Source organism: Babylonia areolata, chromosome 26, assembly GCF_041734735.1.
Source record: "Babylonia areolata isolate BAREFJ2019XMU chromosome 26, ASM4173473v1, whole genome shotgun sequence".
In the NCBI taxonomy this organism is placed as follows: Eukaryota; Metazoa; Mollusca; class Gastropoda; order Neogastropoda; family Buccinidae; genus Babylonia; species Babylonia areolata.
This window is the reverse complement of record NC_134901.1, coordinates 29,607,357-29,623,500: the sequence shown is the minus strand read 5'-3', so window position 1 is coordinate 29,623,500 and position 16,144 is coordinate 29,607,357. Positions and strand designations below refer to the sequence as shown.

Genomic DNA, 16,144 nt, shown 5'->3' with positions numbered 1-16,144 from the left:
TTTTTAAAATGCTTTATAAAATGACCTGAAAGCATTTGAGCAGCAACATCTGTCTGAAAAAATGGAGACCTCCTATTTTTTTATGCCACTGATCAAGTAGATCTATTTTCAGATCTGTGATTTCAATGCCTGGCTTTGTAGAAGTTTTGTCACAGAGCTCAGCGTTCAGGTTTTGCTCAGATCTGTCAATTATCAAGATCTGTCATGTGACTTTGGCTGTAGAAGTTCTATTTTTTAAGATATTGATGGGGAAAAAATGCAAGTTTTGATCACAGTAATCATGAATAGTTTGTGTATGCCTAAAAATGTTTGTATACATGCACAAATGTTTTTTGTGTGTATGCATTGTCTTTATGTTTCAGTAACACACTTTCATTGTAATGTTATTTTACAGCAGGTGGACATGGTTGAAGAAAAGGTGGAGATAATATCTTTGGCACATAGGAGTAATGAAACAATTACAAGATTTTATTATTCAGTGTGAATTCCTACTGTTTTCAGCTGCACACAGATGCAGATACTGAGGGTGGCGGCAAGGACAGAAACATTCAAGGCATTGAGGATGTTCCCATCTTCCGCAACGATGAGGAGAAAATTGAGTTTGAGTCGACCCTGAACGTGGACCTGAGCTGTATCGACCACATGTTCAAGGTGGGTGTGAGGGAGTTTGAGTCCACCCTGAATGTGGACCTGAGCTGTATGGCGGAGGACAGGGGACTATAGAGGTCTTTTGTTGACAGCCTATACACCAGGAGGGGGTGAGAGCCCTAAGACAAGAAGAAATGTATGTTGACCAACAGCAAACTCTTATTGTCTGCAGTTAAGTTGTGACATCACAACAACATAGCACATCACAACACAGCACATCACAACAACACAGCACATCACAACAATACAGCATTGTCCAACACAGCACATCACAACAATACAGCACATCACAACACAGCACATCACAACAACACAGCACATCACAACAATACAGCACATCACAACACAGCACATCACAACAACACAGCACATCACAACAACACAGCACATCACAACACATCACAACACAGTACATCACAACAATACAGCACATCACAACACATCACATCGCAACAACACAGCACATCACAACAACACAGCACATCACAACACAGCACATCACAACAACACAGCACATCACAACAATACAGCACATCACAACACAGTACATCACAACAATACAGCACATCACAACACATCACATCGCAACAACACAGCACATCACAACAACACAGCACATCACAACAACACAGCACATCACAACACAGCACATCACAACAACACAGCACATCACAACACAGCACATCACAACAACACAGCACATCACAACAATACAGTACGTCACAACAACACAGCACAGCACAACACAGCACATCACAACAACACAGTACATCACAACAACACAGCACATCACAACACAGCACATCACAACAACACAGCACATCACAACAACACAGCACATCACAACAACACAGTACATCACAACACAGCACATCACAACACAGCACATCACAACAACACAGCACATCACAACAACACAGTACATCACAACAACACAGCACATCACAACAAGACAATGCATGCATTCTGTTGATGACAGAATGGTGATGTACAATGTAGAACAACATTGCCCAAAACAGCACATCACAACAATACAGCACAACACAGCACAGCACAACAGTACAGCACAACACAGAACACCACAAGACAGCACATCACAACAACACATCACATCACAACACCACAGCACAACATAGCATAACTCAACAAAACAGCACATGATAACAACACAGCACATGACAACAAAACAGCACATGACAACAACATAGCACATCACAACACAGCACATCACAGCACATTACATCAGTACAGCATATCACAACACAGCACAACACAGCACATCACAACAATACAGCACATGCATTCTGTTGATGTACAATGGAGTATGGCATTGTCCAACACAGCACATCACAACAATACAGCGCATGCATTGTGTTGATGTACAATGGAGTATGGCATTGTCCAACACAGCACATCACAACAATACAGCGCATGCATTGTGTTGAAGAATGGAGACTGTCTTGATGCCTGATCTGGATGTGTTGTGACACCTGACCAGGTCCATGTGATTGATCAAGACATCAACGAGAATGCAGGGACCTATGGGCGGGGCCAGCTGACGTCACTGTCACTGTACTCCTGCACCGTGTGTGAAAAGGTCTTCAAGACGTTGTCCCACATGCGCCTGCACTGCTTGGTGCACACGAACCTCAAACCGTTCAGATGTACTAAGTGTCAGTACACCACCAACACTAAAGGTCAGTCAGCCTTCCTGTGTATGTGTGTGTTGGTCATTATCAGCCTTTCTGTGTGTGTGTGTGTGTGTGTGTGTTGGTCATTATCAGGCTTTCTGTGTGTGTGTGTGTGTTGGTCATTATCAGGCTTTCTGTGTGTGTGTGTGTGTTGGTCATTATCAGGCTTTCTGTGTGTTGGTCATTATCAAGCTTTCTGTGTGTGTGTGTTGGTCATTATCAGGCACTGTGTGTGTGTGTTGGTCATTATCAGGCTTTCTGTGTGTTGGTCATTATCAAGCTTTCTGTGTGTGTGTGTTGGTCATTATCAGGCTTTCTGTGTGTGTGTGTTGGTCATTATCAGGCTTTCTGTGTGTGTGTGTTGGTCATTATCCAGGCATGAGATTTTTCCGACTATAGTTGGATTTCCGACCGAAAATTGGCTCCAGAGGCCATTTTTGAGATTCGCGTAGATCCGTTGAGAAAATCGGAGGGGTGGAGGGGGGTTGAGGTTTTTATCCAACCCACGAAGGTTGCACCAACGTTGTCCGACCAATCGACAAGACAGACCCACAGCGTTTGCTAAAATACCCCATGTTTGGATAAGCGAACCAATTGAGAATAAGTGTTCCGTTGCTGCTCTGTCATCATTCAGCTTATCCGTATTCAGTCGGGATTACAAAACTCGCTTGTGGGCTTCACAACTTGCAAAGATACCTGATTTCGTCGATCGTCTTCAGTCATTGACAAAATGAGAAAACTCTCAAAGGATTAGAGGATTTTTGCAGCAGAGGTCGATAAAGGAGTGAATAATAAGTGGAACTGGGTCTGGCAAGATGAGATCGTGAAAACAGAAGTGAAGAATAAAAAAATAACTTTCTTGGGTAGGCGACGTCATTCACAGAATGGACACTGTGGGCAAGGCCAAGTGCGATTGGTGTCAGATTGTATGGGTGCAACTCTTCCGTCCAGGCACGGAAATCTGTTTTCACATTTGCATTAAAAATGGAGCGTCCGTTTTCTAGAAGAAAAAAGAAAGAAAGAAAAAGCTGATGGGCCATTCTATATCATTTACCGATCTGTCAAAAATGAAAATGGAATGCTCTTTCGAAAGCGTCGTTTGTTGACTCCTTGAGAGGCGATCCAGTGACTTGTCAGAGCACCAAAATCAAAGTCTGAAAGTTTCCTAACACACTGTGAAAAGCAGCACGCGCGCGCATGCACACACATGCTGTCAATTACACACACACACACACGCGGCACAGACATTTGACCGCACGTGCACACACACAAACTTGCGCGCGCACAGATACATCAGTGCACGCGATCTCCATCCCTGTCAAGCCACAAGGGCCGTGGGTACATCTGCTTGACCCTCTGCTCAGTCAGCAGAAGCTGCCAACCTTTGCCACTGTATGCACAAGTAACATTCAGTGTTGGGATTGAAACAGAAACTTTGTAGCAACTTATTGACATCAGTGCCTTTTCTGACACAGCTGACCTTCTGTAGTACAGACAGTTCATGGCAAGAGTCAGTGTATTTAGATTTGAGACCTCTAGCCGGCCAGATTACTGAAGTTACACAGGCACGCACAGACACAGAGCTGAATAGAATGCGCGTGCGCGTGCGCGTGCGCACACACGCACACACACACACTTTGAAAAAACCAACAACAAAAAACAACACATGACTGCATTCACATATACATATACTCTGTTTCTTATTTTATCTCTCTCTCCTTTACAGTTGCACATGTGCACACATAATATGAGCACTCACACAATCACACAGAGCTTCATAATACACACATGCGCATGCACAGTCACACACACTCTCTTTCAAGCACACACATGGAGATTGAACACACACAGAATTGTATTTAAAGCAATGCACACATACAAACTTGCACTTTTTCCTCCCACCTTCTCCCCTCTGTTTCTTTGTCCCTCCCTCCCTCTTTCTGTTTTTTTCTCTCTCTCTTTCTTGCATATACACACAGAGTTGTATTGAAAACACACACACACACACACACACACACACACACACACACACACACACACACACACACACAGAGGGATCTATTGAATTTGAAAGCAGTGCATACACATGCACAAATACAACTTGCATTCTTTCCTCCTACCATCTCCCCTCTCTTTCTGTCTGCCTCCCTCTCCCTCTCTCTTGTTTACACACAGTTGAATTGAAACCACACATACACACACATGTGCACACTCACGCTCGCTTGCTGTCTCCCTCTCTCTCTTTCTTTCTCCCCTGAAAACACACACACACACACACACACACACACACAGAGTCCATGCTGGGGAACTCTCAGCGGATGGATCTGCTATTTTCAGCAGAAGAACAGTTGATTTCAGAGAGAAAAAAGTCACTCCCCAAACCCCCCCCCCCCCTCCCCCTCCTGCAGACTTCACTTTCATGATTTGCTGAGGTACCCCTCCCCTCTCTCTTGAGTCTCCTACCAGTGCTGAGGGAAGGGGGGGGGGGAGGAGGAGGGGGGGTATGAAACCACTGTCAATGACTGTGGCAATTTTGGCATTGAGCCAAGACACTGACCACTAGCTCCAGCTGAGAATCCTTGACTGCTTGGAAGTGATATAACCAGTCACAGACCCACCCCCTCCTCCCTCCAGTCATTCACTTCCCCCTTTCTTTCCTCAACCAACACACATGCCTGTCAGTGGAACAGAGACTACAGCTGAAGAGACCAGGAGGTCAGTTATATTGGTACAGTGCAAACTTGTGTGCTAAGAACATTTTCCTTGAAAACACACACACACACACACTCACTCACTCACACCAAGAGTTGAACACACAGAGAGTTGTATTTAAAGCAGTGCACATACATGAACTTTAACTCTTTCCTCCCATGTCCAGCCCCACCCCTATTCTCAATCTCTTTGTCTGTCTGTCTGTCTCTCTTTCTCACATACACAGAGTTGCATTGAAACAACACACACACACACACACACACGATTTTGAAAATCATGCCCCCAGGCTGACTTTACAGGTTTCAAGCAAAAACGCTTCAGTTTAGGAAAAGTTGGACTGATTTTTGTCCTCTATGGATTGGAATACCTCAGAGGCATTGGTGGCCCTAAAGTGCAGATTTTATGGTTTGGAATTGAGAAAAACCCTTCAGCATTGCCCCATGGACCCCCACTAGGGGCCTTCTGTGGCCCCCAGGCCTCTGCCTTTCAGACTCCATCACAATTTCCCAATCTCATGCCTGTTAACAGGCTTTCTGTGTGTTGGTCATTATCAGGCTTTCTGTGTGTGTGTGTTGGTCATTATCAGGCTTTCTGTGTGTGTGTGTGTTGGTCATTATCAGGCTTTCTGTGTGTGTGTGTTGGTCATTATCAGGCTTTCTGTGTGTTGGTCATTATCAGGCTTTCTGTGTGTTGGTCATCATTAGGCTTTCTGTGTGTTTTTGTCATTATCAGGCGTGTGTGTGTGTGTGTGTGTGTGTGTGTGTGTGTGTGTGTGTGTGTGTGTTAGTCATTATCAGGCTTTCTGTGTGTGTGTGTGTGTTTGTCATTATCAGCCTTTCTCTGTGTGTGTGTGTGTGTGTGTGTGTGTGTGTGTGTGTGTGTGTGTGTTGGTCATTATCAGGCTTTCTGTGTGTGTGTGTTTGTGTGTGTGTGTGTGTGCTGGTCATTATCAGGCTTTCTGTGTGTGTGTGTGTGTGTGTGTGTGTGTGTGTGTGTGTGTGTGTTGGTCATTGTCAGGCTTTCTGTGTGTGTGTGGGGGTCATTATCAGGCTGTCACTATGTGTGTGTTGGTCATTATCCACCTGATGATGTTGTGTCAAAAGATATGCCTCTGTTGTGTTTGATGCAGGCAATCTCTACACACACATGCGTAAGCACACGGGTCAGTACTACCAGTGCAAACACTGCGACTTTCGCTCTGTCAACAAGAGCCACCTGGTGGAGCACGAGGCAACCCACGACAAGAAACGTCACCCCTGTGCCATCTGCCACAAGGACTACGCCACAGGTGATCACTTTGTTTTGATCAGCAAGAGTTCTGTTTGCACTTTGTTTTGATCAGCAAGAGTTCTGTTTTGAACTGCTATCTGCACAGACAGGAAGGCAGTTCTCATTCAGGCATTGAGACTTGTGATCCAACGTTCAGCAGTGGTCAGGTTTCAAGGCCCTGTTTTGGTGTGATGTTGTGTCTTTGAGAAAGGCACTTCACTCCCATTTTCCTCAATCCAGCCAGGTGTGAATGGGTACCTGCCTTCAGCTGGGGAAAGTTAAAGTGGTGCAAAGAGAGGATTGGGCCTTGCCTTCCTGTGCCAATCCCTCACACAGAGAATATGGATTCAATGCCCGGTGCCCACAAAAGGCTTTGGGACCTCTAACCTTTAACACTTTCATTCAGGTCATTACATTCATTGACCTGACACATTAAACAGATAACCACTAACTGCAGGAGTTTGTTTCCCTTCTTGAGCAGCGTTTTGCTGATGACTTTGTCAACTCCTAGCTTTGATACTTTTTGTTTGCGAGTGACTTACAAAAAACAAACCAACCCAGGTCCTATAGGGTTTCACAGCCATAGGCATTGGTAGGTGGGACTGAATCCTCTCTTTCTCCCATTGTTTAACCTTCCTGTGTCAAAGTCAGGTACCCATTAACACCTGAGTGGAGTGAGGAAAATGGAAGAGCCTTTTGCCAAGGACACAACACTGTATCAGAACAGTGCCTGGAACTCTGATCACTGGTGAACGCTGGGTGTCGGGTCAACTGCCAAAGTACCTCTTGCTATTGACTGGACAAAGTACCTCCTGCTGTTGACTGGACAAAGTACTCCCGCTATTGACTGCACAAAGTACCTCCCGCTATTGACTGCACGAAGTACCTCCCGCTATTGACTACACAAAGTACTCCCGCTATTGACTACACAAAGTACCTCCCGCTATTGACTACACAAAGTACCTCCCGCTATTGACTGCACAAAGCACTCCCGCTATTGACTACACAAAGTACCTCCCGCTATTGACTACACAAAGTACTCCCGCTATTGACTGCACAAAGTACTCCCGCTATTGACTACACAAAGTACTCCCGCTATTGACTGGACAAGAGATATTCCGCAAACCAACACACAAATACCTTTTTATTTTTTCTCCCAATATCTTAGCTTGTCAGAAACATTGATGTTGCTATGGACTGTTCCATGAACTTGTCAGAAACATTGATGTTGCTATAGACTATTGTCAGAAACATTGATGTTGCTATAGACTTGTCAGAAACATTGATGTTGCTATAGACTGTTGTCAGAAACATTGATGTTGCTATGGAATGTTTCACAGGAAAGTCCCTGATCAACCATGTGCGGAAGTACCACGCCAATTCCCGCAGAGGGCAGCAGTATCTGCAGACCTTCCTGCAGGGGAGACAAGCCAGCGGGTCCACCGTCATTCACCAGTGTCACGTCTGTAATCGTAAGGTGAGAGGCAGTCTTTTCTGTGTGTTCTGATACTGTGCTGTTGCTTCTCTTGTGATTTCTTTTTCCTTTCTTTTTCTCATTGTATTGTTTGTCACAGCAGATTTCTTTGTGTGGAATTGGTGCTGCTCTCCGGGAGAGCAAACACCACAGTGCAGCACTATTGTTTTGTTTTCTGTCTGCAAGTGTATTTGTTTTACTATCAAAATGGATTATTCCACATAATTTTGCCAGGTACAGCTTTTTTGCTGCCATTTTTGTTTTGTTTTTGTGGGCTATGTGTATGCTGCACATGGGACCTCAGTTTATCATCTCATGAAATGAAAAAAACAAAAGCACCCAGACTACCGCTCAGTGTCTAGTGGAAGGAGGGAGTAAAATGCTCGTCTGTACATGGGACTTGAACTGGAAGACAGGTTTCCTGATGAGATGGGATTTGAACTGGAAGACAGAGATTTCCTGATCAGATGGGACTTGAACTGGAAGACAGAGGTTTCCTGATCAGATGGGACTTGAACTGGAAGACAGAGGTTTCCTGATCAGATGGGACTTGAACTGGAAAACAGAGATTTCCTGATCAGATGGGACTTGAACTGGAAGACAGAGGTTTCCTGATGAGATGGGATTTGATCTGGAAGACAGAGGTTTCCTGATCAGATGGGACTTGAACTGGTGGACTGAGGTTTCGTGATCACATGGGACTTGAACTGGTGGACTGAGGTTTCCTGATCAGATGGGACTTGAACTGAAAGACAGAGGATTCCTGATCAGATGGGACCTGAACTGGAAGAGAGAGGTTTCCTGATCAGATGGGACTTGAACTGGAAGACTGAGGTTTCCTGATCAGATGGGATTTGATCTGGAAGACAGAGGTTTCCTGATGAGATGGGATTTGATCTGGAAGACAGAGGTTTCCTGATGAGATGGGATTTGATCTGGAAGACAGAGGTTTCCTGATCAGATGGGACTTGAACTGGTGGACTGAGGTTTCCTGATCAGATGGGACTTGAACTGGGGGACTGAGGTTTCCTGATCAGATGGGATTTGAACTGGAAGACAGAGGTTTCCTGATCAGATGGGACTTGAACTGGAAGACCAAGGTTTCCTGATCAGATGGGACTTGAACTGGAAGACAGAAGTTTCCTGATCAGATGGGACTTGAACTGGTGGACTGAGGTTTCCTGATGAGATGGGACTTGAACTGGTGGACTGAGGTTTCCTGATCAGATGGGACCTGAACTGGAAGACAGAGGTTTCCTGATGAGATGGGACTTGAACTGGTGGACTGAGGTTTCCTGATGAGATGGGACTTGAACTGGAAGACAGAGGTTTCCTGATCAGATGGGACTTGAACTGGAAGACAGAGGTTTCCTGATCAGATGGGACTGAACTGGTGGACTGAGGTTTCCTGATCAGATGGGACTTGAACTGGTGGACTGATGTTTCCTGATTAGGCCACCACCCCTCTCTACTGTCTTCTGTCTTTTGGTCTGCCTCTGTCTGCATTTCCTACACCTTTTACTGCCACCTGCCAGTGTGTTTGTTCGTCCTTCTCTCTCTCTATCTTTCCCCATCCTTCCCTGTCTTCTTTGTTCCATTCTTCATGATACTCAGGAGATACTTGTGTTTTCAGTTCAAGAAGATGATTGACAGAGACTGTCACTGTTTGTTCATACTCAGGAGATACGTGTGTTTTCAGTTCAAGAAAAAGATTGACAGAGACCGTCACCTGTTTGTTCACGACATTCGTGATGTAAACATGACGCACCAGTGCGAGCTTTGTGACTACCAGGCCAGTCGACGTGTGTACCTGGAGAAACACTACATCAAGCATCGTGTGCTGTACTGCTGTGCTCTGTGCAGTGCCATGTTTCTGTCTACAGTCAAGTGAGCTTTTTGTTCCTTGTTGATGTGTGAGATAGTTGTCATTAGTGACAGTGGAGGATTTGCTCTTTGTGTTGTTTGGTGTGTGTGTGTGTGTGTGTGTGTGTGTGTGTGTGTGTGTGTGTGTGCAGTATGAGTTTATGTGAGCTTGTGTGTGTGCAGTGTGTGTATGTGTGTGTGTGTATTTAAATAGAGCTGATATGATTGGGATGTTCATTTCATTTTTTTCCCTCTTTTGTTTGTGTATGTGCATTTCTTTGACACACGCATTCACATACACACACACACACTCAGACGCGTGCACATGCACACACACACACACACACACACACACACACACACACACACACACACACACACACACATTCACTCACTCGCATTCACACACTCACACAGACACACACACACACACACACACACACACACACACACACACACACACACTGACCAAAGCCAACTTGTGCCACAGACTGCTGGAACACCTGAGCAGCTCCCACGCTGAGGAGCAGTCACTGGGGGGTGACGAGGAACTGTTTGACCGCTGCATCAACAGCAGCCTCTACCTGCCGGAGCCAGACGAACAAATGGCAGTGGAGGACAAACAGTTTGTCAACCTGCCACCAGAACTCTCCTCCACTGCCGTCAACAACACCACTACCACCACCACCATGGAACCACCAACCGCTCCAGACCTGCCCAAATCCATGCCGGACGTCTCTCTGCAGATGGTGGAGGGGTCTTCAACCATGGCAGGGTCGTCCACAGAGCTGGTGGCATCATCATCAGGGGACCTGGGGAATTTGGTTAGGGTGGTGAAGGAGGAGGTGGGGGTGGAGAGTGAGGGGGTGGTGCTGGATTCCAGCGGAGGAAGCATGGAGAAAGGGGAAGGCACTCTGGAGGAGAATGTGACAATGAAGGACGGGGAGGAGGGGGGGATGATGAACATGGGGGAGGAGGGGGGTGGTAGGATCACGGTGATGGTGAGTGAGGGGGTGGCCGACATCCTGCCCCCCACCCCCTCCACCACAGTCACCCACCTTCTGCCTGGCTCCAACATGGCTGATGATGACATGATGACCTGTAACCCTGACGACAAAGACCACCCTTCCCCATCCAAACCCGCTCCTCAAGATGGTGAGGTTCTTCCTTCCGCCAGCCAGCTTCCACCAGCTGCGGAAGACGGCATGCCCCAACCCCCACAGTCGGATCAGCCTTTGTCCAACGCCGCTGTTCCTCTGGCGCCCAACCCTGGCCAGGCCCACCACCAGGACGACGACCTTGATGACCTTGACAATGGCGAACTGGACAGAGATGTGGAGGAGGGTGAAGGGGAGAGCCCAGGGCAGGCTGAGGAGGAGACTGCAGGCAGCCCGGAGGACAAGGAGGAGAGCAAGAAGAACATTGTGCAGAGGCTGGGCTTCCGGCCAATGAACATGCAGATCTTCCAGAAGATGCGGGAGACGTTTGGTTCGGAGGAGTGTGAGTTCTGTGGCCGCCTGTTCTACACCAAGCAGGATTATGAACCTCACCTCCGCACACACACAGGTCAGGCATTCTTCAAGTGAGGATTTTTCACTTTCAAAGGGTTTTCAAAACATGTTCCCTGATCTATAAAGGCTAAACCAAATCAGTTTTTTTTATTTTTTTTTTTTTTAAGAGGCAGATACCTGACCTACGTCTTAGTGATCAGGGTTCAAGGCCTAGTGTTGTGGGTTCAGTGATGTGTCTTTGGGAAAGGGTTCTGTCTTTGGGAAAGGGTTCTGTCTGTCTTTGGGAAAGGGTTCTGTCTTTGGGAAAGGGTTCTGTCTGTCTTTGGGAAAGGGTTCTGTCTTTGGGAAAGGGTTTATTGATGTATCTTTGAGAAAGGGTTCAGTCTTTGGGAAAGGGTTCTGTCTTTGAGAAAGGGTTCTGAAAGGGTTCTGTCTTTGGGAAAGGTTTCTGTCTTTGGGGAAGGATTTAATGATGTGTCTTTGGGAAATGGTTCTGTCTTTGGGGAAGGGTTCTGTCTTTGGGAATGGGTTCTGTCTTTGGGAAAGGGTTCTGTCTTTGGGGAAGGGTTCTGTCTTTGGGGAAGGATTTAATGATGTGTCTTTGGGAAAGGTTTCTGTCTTTGGGAAAGGGTTCTGTCTTTGGGGAAGGGTCTATTGATGTGTCTTTGGGAAAGGGTTTATTGATGTGTCTTTGGGAAAGGGTGTATTGATGTGTCTTTGGGGTTTATTGATGTGTCTTTGGGGAAGGGTTCTGTCTTTGGGAATGGGTTCTGTCTTTGGGGAAGGGTCTATTGATGTGTCTTTGGGAAAGGGTTTATTGATGTGTCTTTGGGAAAGGGTGTATTGATGTGTCTTTGGGGTTTATTGATGTGTCTTTGGGGAAGGGTTCTGTCTTTGGAAAAGGGTTCAGTGCTGTGTCTTTGGTAAAGGGTTCTGTATTTGGGAAAGGGTTCAGTGTTGTGTCTTTGGGAAAGGGCTCTGTCTTTGGGAAAGGGTTCCGAATTGTGTCTTTGGGAAAGGGTTCAGTATTGTGTCTTTGGGAAAGGGTTCAGTCTTTGGGAAAGGGTTCAGTCTTTGGGAAAGGGTTCAGTGTTGTGTCTTTGGGAAAGGGCTCTGTCTTTAGGAAAGGGTTCTGTATTGTGTCTTTGGGAAAGGGTTCTGTCTTTGGGAAAGGGTTCCGAATTGTGTCTTTGGGAAAGGGTTCTGTCTTTGGGAAAGGGTTCGGTATTGTGTCTTTGGGAAAGGGTTCAGTGTTGTGTCTTTAGGAAAGGGTTCAGTCTTTGGGAAAGGGTTCAGTGTTGTGTCTTTGGGAAAGGGTTCAGTGTTGTGTCTTTGGGAAAGGCATTTTACTCCAATGTTCCTCACTCCAGCTAGACGTGAATGGGTACGTGATGCTACATTGGGGATGGTCAGAATAGTGGAAGGAGAGGACTGGGCCCCGCCTTGCTATGCTCAGACCCAGACACAGTGGATGTGAGTTTACTGTCTGATAGATATGAAAAGCTGTCGGACCTTTAACCTTTAACCAAACCTTGACAGACAGGTGATCTGCACTTTTCTGTTTGAGAATGACATCTGCTGGCAGTCAGTGAGTAAAATAACTGTGCTTCATGCCAGGTGACCGACCTTTCCGCTGCACGGAGTGTGCCTTCAGGGCCATCACCAGGGAGAACCTGCGTCGCCACATGGAGCGGGAACACGAGAATGTCAAGTTCCCCTGCAAGGACTGCGACTTTGTGGCCACCAGTCGCACACGGCTGTGGAGTCATCAGCTGACCCATCTGGGCATCAGTGGTCTGCAGTGTCCACACTGCCCAGACAAGTTTGAGACGTAGGTCTTTGCACCTCAAATTGGAATGTAGATGTTTGTGAGGAAATGTTGAAATGTAGCTGTAATGCACATGTAATATTGCAATATATAGTTTATATATATCTATATATCTATATCTATATATATATATATATTTGTATTTGTATTTATTTTTATCGCAACAGATATCTCTGTGTGAAATTCAGGCTGCTCTTCCTAGGGAGAGCGTGTCGCTATACTTCAGCGCCACCCATTTTTGACCCACTTGTGTAAACAAAGTGAGTCTATGTTTTAACCTGGTGTTCGGTTGTCTGTGTGTGTGTGTGTGTGTGTGTGTGTGTGTCCATGGTAAACTTTAACATTGCCATTTTCTCTGCAAATACTTTGTCAGTTGACACCAAATTAGGCATAAAAATAGGAAAAATTCAGTTCTTTTCAGTCATCTTGTTTAAAACAATATTGCACCTCTGGGATGGGCACAAAAAAAAAAAAAAAAATGAAGCCTAATTATATGCAAACTGCATTTACTGTTATATTTATATTTTTTGTTTTCTCTAAACTTGGCACTTTGATCTGATATTCTGACACAACAACAAGAGCAGTCATTATTATCATTTTTTGTTCCAACAGGAACTTCTTTTGCTAAGCATGGAAGTTTTATTTATTTTGCAAATGTTTTGATGCAGATAGTAAAAAAGGGGAATTACTCTGTAATTAATGCTAGGGGACTTAATTTGCTTTAAACTGATCTTTCTCATCTTAAACATTACATTTTTTTCTTTTCTTTTCTTTTTTTTTTTCTCCCAAGCTTATCCATCATATTTAATACAGAGCACTTTTCAACCATTTTCAAAATCTCTTTTTTTTCCTCTTAATGATTCCTTTACAGGATAAAGTGTGAAGCACAAGTGAGTCTTGAAGGCTTTGCTTCTTGTTTTATATTTTTTCCTGCGTGCAGTTTTATTTGTTTTTCCTATTGAAGTGGATTTTTCTACAGAATTTTGCCAGGGACAACCCTTTTGTTGCCATGGGTTCTTTTACATGCGCTAAGTGCATGCTGCGCACAGGGCCTCGGTTTATCATCTCATCCGAATGACCAGCATCCAGACCACCACTCAAGGTAAGTGGAGGGGGAGAAAATATCGGCGGCTGAGCCATGCTTTGAACCAGTGCGTTCAGATTCCTAGGCGGACGCGTTACCTCTAGGCCATCACTCTCTCTCTCTACTTATATATATATATATTTTTATTTATAGACGTTCCAGTGTCAAGCGACTTTGTGTCATTTATATATACATGTTCCTACATTAATTGACTTGTGTCATTTCTATAGTTTCCAGCATCAAGCGACTTCGTGCCATTTCTATAGGTCTTCCAGCATCAAGTAACATTGTGTCGTTTCTATACATGTTCCAGTATTAATTGACTTCATGTCATTTCTATACATGTTCCAGCTTCAAGTGGCTTTGAGTCATTTCTATAGATTTTCCAGCATCAAGTGATATTGTGTCATTTTCTACATGTTCCAGCATCAAGTGACTTTGTGTCATTCATAAATACATGTTCCCGCATTAATTGACTTGTGTCGTTTCTGTACATGTTCCAGCATCAAGCAATTTTGTGTCATTTCTACAGATGTTCAAGCATCAAGGGGCATTGTGTAATTTTTTTACATGTTCCAGCATCAAGCGACTTCATGACATTTCTATACAGGTTCCAGAATCAAGTGACATTGTGTCATTTCTATAGATGTTCCAGAATCAAGCGACTTCATGTCATTTATATATATATGTATATGTTCCAGCATCAAGTGACATTGTGTCATTTCTGTACATGTTCCAGAATCAAGCGACTTCGTGTCATTTCTGTACATGTTCCAGCATTAAGCGACTTCATGTCATTCATACACATGTTCCTGCATCAAGCAGCCTCATGTCATTTATATATATGTTCCAGCATCAAGCGACATTGTGTCATTTCTATACATGTTCCAGCATTAATTGATTTCGTATCATTTCTATAGATGTTCCAACATCAATTGACTTCATGTCATTTCTCTAGATATTCCAGCATCAAGCTACTTTGTGTTCATTTCTATACATATTCCAGCATCAAGCGACATCGTGTCATTTCTGTACATGTTCCAGCATTAATTGATTTTGTATCATTTTATAGATGATCCAACATCAATTGACTTTGTGTCATTTCTATACATATTCCAGCATCAAGTGACTTTGTGTTATTTCCATAGATGTTCCGGCATCAAGCGATTTCGTGTCATTTTTGTACATGTTCCAGCATTAATTGACTTTGTGCCATTGATATGCATGTTCCAGCATTTAGCAACTTCGTGTCATTGGTATACATTTTCCAGCATTAAACGACTTCGTGTCATTCATATAGATGTTTCAGTGATTTCCTGTTACTGATAAACATGTTCCAGCATTGAAAGACTTCATGTCATTGAAATAGTTTTTTATACTTGTTCCAGCATTAATCAACGTCGTATCATTTCTATACATGTTCCAGCATCAAGCGACAGTGTGTCATTTCTATACATGTTCCAGCATTAAATGACTTTGTGTCATTTCTATTCATGTCCCAGCATTAAGCGACTTCGTATCATTCATATACCATCTTCCAGTATCAAGCGACAGTGTGTCATTTCTACACATGTTCCAGCATTAAATGACCTCTTGTCATTAATACACATGTTCCAGCATCAAACGACTTCGTGTCCACATGTCTGTGTCCCACCCTGACCTGCCCAGGGAGGAGCTGGATAAACTGACGGGCTACAAGCACAAGATGCAGGGCAAGATGGGTGGGTGTCTTCATTTACAGAGAGAGGTGTTGGACAAGATGAATGGGTGTCTTCATTTACAGACAGATGTGTTGGACAAGATGAATGGGTGTCTTCATTTACAGACAGATGTGTTGGGCAAGATGGGTGGGTGTCTTCATTTACAGACAGATGTGTTGGACAAGATGGGTGGATGACTTCATTTACAGACAGATGTGTTGGACAAGATGGGTGGATGACTTCATTTACAGACAGATGTGTTGGACAAGATGGGTGGGTGTCTTCATTTACAGAGAGAGGTGTTGGGCAAGATGGGTGGGTGTCTTCATTTACAGAGAGAGGTGTTGGGCAAGATGGGTGGGTG

General features: G+C 44.6%; 1 protein-coding gene across 2 annotated transcripts in view; it reads left to right on the top strand.

Annotated features, from left to right (window-relative positions):
- LOC143300559 (zinc finger protein ZFAT-like) overlaps positions 1-16,144 on the top strand; it is a 48,989-nt gene that overhangs the window by 10,330 nt on the left and 22,515 nt on the right. For both annotated transcript variants that reach the window (XM_076614315.1, XM_076614316.1), the window contains 8 exons: positions 502-651; positions 2,147-2,345; positions 6,181-6,339; positions 7,661-7,797; positions 9,494-9,681; positions 10,148-11,223; positions 12,786-12,999; positions 15,698-15,801. In XM_076614315.1, coding sequence (XP_076470430.1) covers positions 502-651; positions 2,147-2,345; positions 6,181-6,339; positions 7,661-7,797; positions 9,494-9,681; positions 10,148-11,223; positions 12,786-12,999; positions 15,698-15,801 — 2,227 coding nt within the window. The remainder of the gene's footprint in view (positions 1-501; positions 652-2,146; positions 2,346-6,180; positions 6,340-7,660; positions 7,798-9,493; positions 9,682-10,147; positions 11,224-12,785; positions 13,000-15,697; positions 15,802-16,144) is intronic.